Below are 12,135 nucleotides of genomic sequence, written 5' to 3'. Positions count from 1 at the left end.
TGTTACCAACTTCATTTTGATTTTGCTGCACTGTTGCTCCATATAACCTACTAAGTATTTTGCGTTGCCATGTTGCAAATCTGGAGTGCAGAAAAATTTTTCCCGCACTAGAGCGGAAAAGTGATTCTTTGCGTTCTGTAATCAGTGCAGCAATGGCCACTTTTCAACGTAACTGTAGGAAAAGGTATTTCCAATTTAATTGAATAAATCTTGAATGTACATTCTTCAAGATTAGTTTCAAATTTATTGTGAAATCGATTAAGAATTGAATACAGTTATAAGAGTTGTATTGAATACATGTATGATAATATGTTCAATTTTACTTTCGTCGGATTATAATAAAATGAATTGATTAATGCAGCATAATCCGACAGGCAGGTCTATTCAATGTATTAATTATAGATTGTTCAATTTTAAATTCTTGAAGATTAAATTGGTTTGGGTTTTGTTGTGTAATTAATAGAGAATTGGGAAAGGTATTGGTCATAATATAATAACAAAAATCATTAAAGTTTTGTTACCTATGTATAATATTTGGACAAAAAACTAAATAAATTTAATAAATTTCCTAATAGTCCAGGCGCTGGCTTACATTGAGCATACATGAGAGAGGCAGAGAATTTGACTTCGGATTATTGTTAGGGGGTCTTTAGTGTATATGAAACTCGATGTCGTCACGTCTCAGGGTGGTCGACAGCTTGGGGGGAAGGGGGGTAAGTTGTAAAAAACGCGCGCTTATAAAATCGCCTGTCCTGCAGTTACTATTCATAGTACAGCTTTTAATTTTTTCTCAGAATTATGTACACATGACTGGCTTTCAATGTGGTCCTGTACATTTTTGCGATAAACCGCATAGTTTTTCCGTAAAACAATAAAATATCTCGAAAAATGTATTTTTTTATTATGGACTTTTTGTTATTTCTCGAATATTCAAGTCATTAGCCAACTTAGAGGAAAATGCTTCCAATAAACGTTGTAGGCCGTTTCTTCCTTAATCCAATGATATATATAGTTTGGGGGTTACGATCATAGATGCGGCGGTGGGAGGGGGATAAGTAGCACTGTTACGCTGCGGCGCGGTCCTCCCCCATGATTAATGCGCGTAATGGCCTGTCTATCGCATCGCTCCTACTAGTCTGTGCATTCAAATTATGTATTTCAGGAACGTTATCTTATGTATTTTCGGTCGCTGAACACGATTTTTCAACTCTCAAGCCTCAATAATTGATAATTCTCATCATAATATACAAATTATGGTCAAAATTACAAACTTCATCTCAGTCTGCAAGGAAACTAAGAAATGACTGTTTGAAATAAACGAAACTTGGGTTTCAAGAAATATATTACGATTGAATAATGATAATATTTATATGTGTTCATGTTTTATTTCAAATTAGTTTATTGTGATGTGCAGCAGGCTAAATTATTATTAAACACTGACCACGCTTACTTGATATAGTGGTCAGTAATTTCCATGAAATGTTTGAGGAATTTCTTGTTCTTCATGGTGAAATGGAATTCATCATTCATTCATATCATAATGATTATGTTTAGAGTGAAAATGTTAATCTTTCGTGAATCTTCAGTTTGTTGTGAACTTTTGAGAAATATAATATTTTGAGGAACAGTATTTTTATAATGATATTTCACCAACTTTCGATTGATTCATCCATTATGGTATTCCCGTTCAGACTGTTTTGAAATGGTAACAAGTTATTCAGTATCAAAATTTGTGGATTCGAATAGTCTTGGGCCATGCCTGTTATTCTTCCCCAAAAATATTTATATGATTTGTAATTTTATCCACAAATGAATGAATGAATGTATATATTCCTGCACTTGGCTAACGTATGGATTATTCCTTTATAGATTCTTGTATGTCACATTAATAAATCTCTGCCACAGATTTAGAAATCAAGTCTCGATGGTTTGGAGAGCATATTATTGGAGTGATTCTTTTACTCTGCTGCTTCTAATATGTTCACTACCGTACCTTTGTTTGATTTTAGACCATAGACATGAAAAGCTATGTCCACCTGTATCACTTCATCTTTATTGAGCATTTTCATAACTCTTCTCATCACAAAGTTTCCATAATCTTGCAGCGTATTGAAGTTTTGAAAAGTGAGTAGTAGTTGAATTCAGGAGAGCCATGTCATCATTATGCGAATTTGTCAACGATATTTAGGGATTTAGTCAAATCCACAACTAGTTCACTTACAATTTCATGGGCCAAGTGAGATTAAGAGTTTTTTTTAAATATCCATCAGATGTTGACAGAGATTGTGGTTATTGTAGAAATGCATGCTGCACTAAAACTTCAATGCTGAATTATCTTTAAACAGCTACTAGTAAAAATACAGAGATCAGATCTTTTTGTTCTAGAATTAACTAAGACTAGGATTTTTGTTTGATTGCATCGTGGAGAATAAAGAACTCTGTTTCTTTTTATAGGTGAGAATACACTTTTACAATTTGCCACAATATGTTCAGATAAAATTCGTTGGAGACCGAATAACTATTTCTTTCTATACGTTCAAAAGAGAATCACACACTTCTTCACTTGCTTCCAGACCATTGATAACATTATGCAGATTCTGTTGTCCATCAGAGTCTTGAAGAAAAATGTTATGTTCTTTTGAGAAGGTTATGCTTCTGAAAATCATTCTCATCTCTCATTATTCTTGTTTTACTTCATTCGATGACTTTCTGCACAATCTCCAGTGATATCCATAATGATGTCAACATACTTGAACAGAATATCTTTGATGGAAGATTTATATAGTAGCAGCCATTTTAGAAGAACTAGCTATTCCATTCACTCAGTTTTGGATGATCGAATGAGGGTTTGCTCCAAAGCATGATCGGTTGTCACATTTATTAAATTTTCAAGGTTTCATTTGACAGAGTGTCAATGTATTGACTGTATAGAGTTAATGTTTACTTATTGGGAATTATCTTCTACTTCTATGGGTATTTTTTTTAATTTTTTAGATATAACACAGACTCCATAACATAGTTTGTGTGATTGAATGAAAAAAGTATGGGATCTTTTCTCGTACAGTTTCTATGTGCAATACCAGAGTCCTTCCTTATGAGCATGAATACAATTAAGATAATTTAAACTATGTTACAATAATCAGTCATAATTTCAAGTAGTCATTGATTTTGCATTGTGATTCTAAAATAATTCCACAAATAGCTCCTGACTTCTTTCAAATATACTTTGACAATCTCTCATATTTGAACCGTTCATGAGTCCTTGTAGTTGTTTCATTGAATTGATTGCTTGCTCTCACACCTTAATAATACTGATCTCCCTCAATAGATTTCCAACAGTATTCTCTCCAAATATATCAAATTCAACAAAGATATCTCCCATTCCACTTTCATTCAAGTACCACCCCAAGACAATCAGTCAAACTCAGCCAGATGAAAAGTATCTATTCATAGATATAAGTTACAGAAATCAGATGATAAAGCTGCGTTTACACCAAAGTTATTAACAAAATGTTAATAACTCAATCTTTATAGATTCTATTAGATTGAACGGAACTTGGCAAACACATATGTCCATCATGTGTATGATAAGTAACCTACTAAGTATTTTGCGTTGCCATGTTGCAAATCTGGAGTGCAGAAAAATTTTTCCCGCACTAGAGCGGAAAAGTGATTCTTTGCGTTCTGTAATCAGTGCAGCAATGGCCACTTTTCAACGTAACTGTAGGAAAAGGTATTTCCAATTTAATTGAATAAATCTTGAATGTACATTCTTCAAGATTAGTTTCAAATTTATTGTGAAATCGATTAAGAATTGAATACAGTTATAGGAGTTGTATTGAATACATGTATGATAATATGTTCAATTTTACTTTCGTCGGATTATAATAAAATGAATTGATTAATGCAGCATAATCCGACAGGCAGGTCTATTCAATGTATTAATTATAGATTGATCAATTTTAAATTCTTGAAGATTAAATTGGTTTGGGTTTTGTTGTGTAATTAATAGAGAATTGGGAAAGGTATTGGTCATAATATAATAACAAAAATCATTAAAGTTTTGTTACCTATGTATAATATTTGGACAAAAAACTAAATAAATTTCCTAACTAAATTAGGAAATTGAAAAAGTTTTGGGCAATAGCCTGTTTTTTTCTTTTCCGATCATTGTATTGTTTGTGCTAACCTAATAAATAAATAAATAATACGTTCAATTTTACATTTCCCAAGCCAAGTCTATATCTGTTTTTGTATTATATTAAATAGATGAAGACCATGACCGACAACCTGGATGGGTACCATCTCCAAGGATATGAGGACTTGGAGCCTGAATTAATTGAACAATGCTCAGAATAGCGGTAAAGGATTAGGAGGGCCGACCCCAAGAGAAATGAGACATAGAATCGGGAGAAGAAGAATATTAAATAGGTGAAGAATTGAGAGTAGTATTGAATATATTGAGTATAATGTCAATAATTGCAATATTCTTGAAGATGGGTAACTATTAAAAATGAAATTGATGAATAATTGCCAATGGTATATATGTAGACTGATACATTTCTCAGATTATATTTATTTTGGTTGATATAGAGACATCAGTAGTCGTAACTAATTTGAATTTGAAATCTAATTACAAACTACAATTGTGAAGATTATTGGTGTAAATAGAGGAGAAATGTTGTGTGTATCAATTGCTTGTGAATAAACATAAAAAATAGTTAAGTACCGTAGGTACTCACATTGACCTTGTATCCTTCCCTCTGGTATTGATGAAGTATGTCGCTGGCAACCGGTGAATCTCTCTGAGCTGAAGTTATTGGAGATGAATTGTCAGAAGATATCATGCCAGCATTACCGGGCAACTGGAATTTATAATTAGTGAATTTAGTCATAGGGTACAAACTTTCAGCTTTATGACGTTACATACAATAGTGATGCCATAATATTTCATCTCAATACTGAAACTTTGTAAAATTCAATGATCATTTTGAAAAAAGATTCTCAACTTACCGAGGATGGTTATAGGCCTATTTTAAATTCTTCAAAATTTCAGTTGGTCAAATTTTCAGTTTGTCAAGTTTTTAATTACACCCTTGCGGAGTACGGGTTACTTGCTAGTGATAAATAAATGAAAAAGAATATTCAGAATACTGATACAGGGTTTGGTGACATGTAGTGTCACACACACAAAATATGGTCAAATGTCACGAACTTATTTGGAGAAAGACACAAACTTGTTTCAACAGCTATGGTCGCACTGAATATGGTACTTATTGGTGTTGAAACCTGTTTGGGTTTTTCTCAAAATAAATTCGTGATATTTGACTCTAATCTTTGTGCTTTCATTCTTCAGAATACATTAGTTCAAAGCTTGTAGGTAGACCTCTGTTCAATGAAGTATGAAATATAAATTATAATGGAGTATTTTTACGGCTTGGTCTTAAGATTGCCAGGCGGAAACTTCGACATATTATTAGCAAATAAAATAAATTATTCAATAAAACTCACCTCGATTTTCAGACAAGAAGTTGCAGGATCAAAGAAAAACAGAAGACGATTTTCTAGCCGTTTTAGAAATTCATTCAGCGCACTGACTGCATGCAGAGATTCTTTATCCAACAGATTGAGAAGACACTGCAATTGACGAAATCCGATCATAGAGTTTCTTAAAATAATATTGGAATAAACCATCAAAAATTAAAAATCGCCGATTTTATCAGAAGTATTATTCACGTAATGACAACAGATCATTAATACAGTTTTTCAAGGAGCGTCATTCAGATATTGTGAGAACGCAGAAACTAAAAAATAATACTACTGGGAATGGTCTAATATATCCAAATCGCATGATTAGAAAACTAATATACTGTACTTCCTTTTTATACTGATACTGAGACTGAAATTTTTAGGCAGGAAGAATAGTCGGCAGTTTGTGAAGTAAGTCAAGGAATAGAACAATAATTCATGCATGTATTTCAATAAAAATTAGAAATACCATCAAAGTTCTTGTATCACCTTCAATCACAGTGGAAAGTGTTCATCCGATAATTCGTTCTTTTTGCTGTTCCTACTACAGATCCGATTTGTTAGTGACGGATTACTGGAGTTCTAATGGAGTTGAGGTATACTAGCTATATTGAGATACCTCTGGAAATATAGATTGAAACTCAATGGCAAATTTACTCAAACTTTATTCAATTCATGGTACATTTTTTACAAAAGCATAACAAAATAAAAACCATTGATAAACGTGAGAGAAACTCGGTGGAGCTAGAAGAATGTACTATTCTTAAGGTGTATGATTGCATTCACGTGATTTGAAGAAAATACTATACAGGTTGATTCATAATTATGGTAAAATAATTTAATACGTGATAGTAGAGGTAAAAATAAGAAAAAATGTTCTTATAAACATATATCCATAAACGCTTCATTAGCGAGCTATACAGGGTGAAAGATTTCGCCCGGAATTCAGTTCCTCTAGTGAAACACACCGATGCTGAATTGTTTGGGGACTAGTTTTTGAAAAACTTATGTTGGATTCCTATGGAAAAATTGAATAAAACTAGTCTGGAAGCTGTAGTGTGAGTAGTTTTTGAGAAAAAAGTTGAAATATGCCAAAAATCTAAGTAGAAAAACACAGACTTCTACGTTTGATGCCCAATAACTCTCTTTAATGACCAGTAAACAAATATTTTTTTGCAATAAAAATTGTAGAGAATTTAATTCTGAAAATAATTGTGTAAGCTGTGTGAACTAAATTTAGATAAAAGTTGGATAAAATGCATTATTATGTAGTACATTACACCACAAAAATTGGCTGTTTTATGAGGAGAGAACTAATAACTCATAAGTTGTAGCTGATTGCAAATAAAATATTCTGTTTTTTATGAAAAGTTTCATTTTTATATGAAAGTAACATATCTAAATGACATTAAACTTATACCAAAAGACTAAATATGATGTTCAAAGTGACCTCCGTTGTTCTGAATGCATATGGTCAGACGTCTTCTCATCGATTGTCGGACCCATTCAAATATTCCAGGAGTCTGCTTTATCATTTCTATTCCGTTCAAAATCCTCAATCGGAGTTCTTCAATGGTATCAATCGGAGTATTGTATACTAAGGTTTTCAAGTGTCCCCAAAGATAAAAATCCAAAGGATTTAAGTCTGGTGACCTAGCTGGCCATGGTACTGGCCCACCTCGGCCTATCCATTGATTTGGAAAGCTGTGATTCAGGTGTTCACGAACACCAACACTGAAGTGTACTGGAGCTCCATCATGCATAAATCAAATGTTTTGGCGCAACTGAAGATGTAAATCTTCAAGTAAGATAAATAGCTCCTCTCTCAAAAAGTTTAAGTAGATTATATACCATTAAGCCTGGGAGGAAGCTCGAACAGAAGTAGATGATCTCCTATGATTCCTGCCCAAATGTTTACTGAAAACTGATGTTGTGGACGATTAGGATTGATTGCATGAGGATTCTCATCTGCCCAAATATGTTGATTGTGGACGTTAACGATAGCTGCTCTTGTAAAGTGTGCCTCGTCGGTAAATAAAACGGTTGTTAAAAAGTTTGGGTAAGCAAGTTTTACTAAAAACCATCGGCAAATACCAGCACGGGGAATTCAGTCTTGTGGCAATAGAGTATGAACTTTCTGGAGGTGGTATGGATGTAATTGTTGCTCTTTTAGTATCCTCCAAATAATAGATTGATTGACATTAAACTGCACTGACAATTCTCTCGTGCTCTTCTCTGGATGTTCATAAATTTCATTAAGAACTTGTTCTTCTAACTCAACAGTCATAGTAGATCGGGGTCTGCCTGCATAAATGTGCTCTTTGGATATCAAAGAACCTGTTTCAGACAGATGTTGATGAATAGTGGCAGAAAACTTGGACATATTCGGTTAGGAAAGTTCTCTTGATACAAACGTCTTGCTTCAGTACTATTGCAGTAGTGTCCCATTGCATACATGGATGTCAGTAGTGTCCCATTCCATTCCATGCATGTCAGCTAATTCGGAGTATGAATAATGTCTAAAATTACCTGCAAATTTTTAAAAAGTTAACAAATAACACAAAAGCAAAGTGAAATGGTTACAAATGACTGGTTAATAGATTAAACAAAAAACACAGCGCGGTTACAGTAGGCCTAACTTACAGTTTGTTGTTTTGTTCAACAGTGAGCTAAAATATTTCTGAAAATAATTTTTAGCTGATAATTTCTTTTAAATATTTTTCTATTTAAAACGAAATAAATCAGCTGCTATTAAAATCCATGTTTTATTTGCAATCAGCTACAACTTATGAGTTATTAGTTCTCTCCTCATAAAACAGCAAATTTTTGTGGTGTAATGTACTACAAAAGAATGCATTTTATTCAACTTTTATCCAAATTTAGTTCACACAGCTTACATAATTCTTTTCAGAATTAAATTCTCCACAATTTTTATTGCAAAAAATTATTTGTTTACTGGTCATTAAAGAGAGTTATTGGGCATCAAACGTAGAAGTCTGTGTTTTTCTACTTAGATTTTTGGCATATTTCAACTTTTTTCTCAAAAACTACTCACACTACAGCTTCCAGACTAGTTTTATTCAATTTTTCAGATATTTTTCCATAGGAATCCAACATGAGTTTTTCAAAAACTAGTCCCCAAACAATTCAGCATCGGTGTATTTCACTAGAGGAACTGAATTCCGGGCGAAATCTTTCACTCTGTATAGCTCGCTAATGAAGCGTTTATGGATATATGTTTATAAGAACATTTTTTCTTATTTTTACCTCTACTATCACGTATTAAATTATTTTACCATAAATATGAATCACCCTGTATAAATTAATGTATTCTTGAACTTAATACTGTAAATGTGCCATAAATTGTAACCACCTACCTTAATAATGCCCTGGCGTTGGAGAAACACCTCCACTGGAAAGTCTTGTAGCATGACATTTGCGAAGAAATTGCAAGAATGTTCGATTGTATCATAATTACTCAATGAACTTTCAACGGCTGATAGAACGTTGACGTCTGACTTTATGAGTTGTTGCCAGGGCAGAATCCAGATTCGAAAGCTACTTCTTTCTAGTGTTAGTCCACTCGAGGAAGAATCGTTTGTCCTGAACAAAACACATTTATATTTATCTTTAAAGTCACAAACAATTTCAAAAAACTAATTAATTCTACGTTTATTTGAAGATATATTCAATTATACTTACCTGTAGTAGACGGAGCAATCAAGTCACAAAACATAGATCGACAAAAGATATACATAATTTGAAATTCACTTGGTTGACCCTTAAATTGACTTTACAATGTAATTTGAATGAATAAATATTGAAATAGGGCCAAAATACACGTTGCGTAGCAATGTATACTATAGGAAAAGTACGTCCTCACAGACAGCTACTTCCTCTTCTAGTCCATTACCTATGGCGATTGAAGAAAGAAGGATGTTATAATCCTACACACCCACCTCAAATCTCAATTCCGTAAAAGTCAACAACAACAAAATATCACTTTATTCCACAGAATGCACTTTACACTTGAATTTAAAACACTGATGAAGTGAAAATGCACTTTCTATTGGTAGTGACGATCGTTTCGACCTGGTGTGACACATAACCTTGACATTAGCGTTAAGTCTGATGATGACCAACACCAGGTCGAAACGATTGTCACTATCAAAGGTAAATGCATTTTCACTTCATAAGTGTTTTAAAATTTAAGTTTAATTTTATTAGTGAAAAAGTATGGATATGCAACTGTGCACTTTACAATAAATTATTGAACTCTTATTAATATTACAGAAGTACCCAACTCTACGATTACTATACGTCAGTGTGTAAGGGTAGGGGGAAATATGTCAAGAAAATCGTTAAACAAGACAACAATAGAAATATTTATTGGAAAATATACCTTGCAGTTGGACACTGTGTTGAGATAGGAACTGACGGCGTTCCTCTAGCTAAAGTTGACGGAGACTCTCGGTAGTTAATGACAATTGGAGGTGGTTCAGGAGAGGCATCGGGCAGTCTCTCAGGTTCTGTGTGCCTGTGTTCCAAATGTTGTTTGACAATATCGTTGATTTTCTTCAACAAAGAGCGAGTGTCGTTGTCATCAAATTTAATTGCATCAAGACGTTTCAAATTAGGATCAGCTCTGAGTAATAGTTTAACTGCACCATTTACCTGAAATCATTTTTTAAAAATTATGAATTATATATTATTGTAAACATTTTCAAATAATTTTCTTCGACAATCTAAGGAGCTATTTATGAAACATTGCAGACATTAATTGTTCAACTTCTTTGCAAGTTATAACCAAAATTAATCTATCTGTATCACTCGAAGTCATGTTAAGGAATCATTACCTATTTTTTTGTCAAAATTCCTGTAGAAAAAGTGGATAGAAGTAATTTTTAATAGACATACAATGAATAATAATCAATAATTGAAGTAGATATTATAATATTAATAATAACGATTTACAATAAGTGTTGAAAAAAGAATCTCACAATAACACTTCAATTCTTAGTTTATACAAGAAAGAATTTGTGAGTTCGAATGTTTTTACATCATGAATTTTCACTCAAATTATAAATGAGTTATTTGACTAGCTAATAAAAAAGACAGGATGTAGGCTGGTAGATAATGTTATGTAGTAGAAGCAAGTCTAGAGATTATATGGAATTAAAATAAACAGCTACCGGCAATGATTGATAAATTTGTTTAAATAATTACGGTATATACCAAAATAAGTGACAAATAAAAAGTCCATATTTGGGTGTCTTACCTTCAAAAGCTCATAAATCAACTTCAAAACAGACAATTTTTCTGGAGCATTGTCAAAATAGAACCAGTCAACCAACTTCTCGAACAGCTTGTCCTGATCCACCAAGACTGATGTTGTTAGTAGCCCACATTCCAACTTACCAAGTAAATTACGCAGAGACCGAGTCCTGATCTCTTCGAGTTCATGGCCTGAAAAAGAGTTATGAGTACAGTAATTGTGTATATTTCATAGAGAAAAGTATAAAACTAGTAGTTCTGTGAACAGTAGACCTCACGCAGTATTCTCATTCACAAGTACCTGATTGAAACTATAGACCTTATGGAAATACAGCAATAGACTGGCTTCTCCACACATTTGTGTAATCACTTGTCAGCTGATTTATGATGAATAATTCTATAGTCTGATTTTTACTCTAATATTGGCGTATGAAGGAGGCTCCTTTTTCCTTTTATATTATCCTTGAAATGCAAAATTTCCAAAAACCTTGTATATACGTCGACGCGCAATTAAATAAGAAACATACCTGTCAAATTTCATGAAAATCTATTTCCGCGTTTCGCCCTAAATGCGCAACATATAACATTTAAGCATTCAAACTTTAAGAGAAATGCCAAACCGTAGACCTCACTTTGCTCGGTCAAATATTTTAAATACCGTTCTCAACTTATTGATAATTTTAGGACTAGTTAAACAATTAGAAAATTAAAACAAGGAGTTGAGCATTAAGGAAACATTTATTGAATTTAAAGAAACATTTATTGATTTCAATTACAACTATTGTGCTAGACCTGGTCAAACAATTCAATTTTATTCTAAGTTATAACAAGATGACAGTTTTAGAGCAATAAATTCAATTTAATTGCAAACAACTCCATCTCTAATATTTATAGGTTTAATTTAGAAAATTCGGCAAATTGATCTCAAGAAAAAGCAATTCCCTTGAAGGAATATAGATGTTTTCATTTTGTGTAAGATGTTTTGTTTAATTTCACAATCAAATTAAATTAAAATTTCTTTAGATACTCAAACCATAACCTATAAAGATCAATTTCTTACCCAATTTGAAGATGTGAACGGATAAATCAGTCATTGCTATTTTCTATACTTAGATTAAATTTGTGTCAAATTCAACAAAAATTAAAAATTCTAATTTTGACATCATTATTTAGCAATCAAACTTTGCTTTTTATAAAAAGAAACCACGCTCAAAAACGAAAAACGATTGTCAAATTTGCGTTCCCGCGTAAATATTTTGTATTTCGTAAACATTTGATCAGCTGACTAATGTTACCTTGACATATCAAATGCTTGACAGCTTTGATTTCAGT

At 32.6% G+C, this 12,135-nt stretch overlaps 1 protein-coding gene across 1 annotated transcript in view; it reads right to left on the bottom strand.

Annotated features, from left to right (window-relative positions):
* Positions 1 to 12,058, bottom strand: part of LOC111055474 (rotatin) — a 44,926-nt gene extending 32,868 nt beyond the window's left edge. The window contains exons 1-6 of the mRNA XM_039436621.1: positions 11,864 to 12,058; positions 10,808 to 10,995; positions 9,932 to 10,203; positions 8,907 to 9,132; positions 5,512 to 5,637; positions 4,743 to 4,865 (exon numbers count right to left, since the gene is read on the bottom strand). Of these exons, the coding sequence (XP_039292555.1) occupies positions 4,743 to 4,865; positions 5,512 to 5,637; positions 8,907 to 9,132; positions 9,932 to 10,203; positions 10,808 to 10,995; positions 11,864 to 11,897 (969 nt within the window). The 5' untranslated portion in view covers positions 11,898 to 12,058. The remainder of the gene's footprint in view (positions 1 to 4,742; positions 4,866 to 5,511; positions 5,638 to 8,906; positions 9,133 to 9,931; positions 10,204 to 10,807; positions 10,996 to 11,863) is intronic.
* Between the last annotated feature and the right edge of the window lie 77 nt (positions 12,059 to 12,135).

This window comes from Nilaparvata lugens, chromosome 10 (genome assembly GCF_014356525.2).
Source record: "Nilaparvata lugens isolate BPH chromosome 10, ASM1435652v1, whole genome shotgun sequence".
Taxonomy (NCBI): Eukaryota; Metazoa; Arthropoda; class Insecta; order Hemiptera; family Delphacidae; genus Nilaparvata; species Nilaparvata lugens.
The sequence above is the reverse complement of the archived record's forward strand: the minus strand, read 5'-3'. Positions and strand labels throughout refer to the sequence as shown.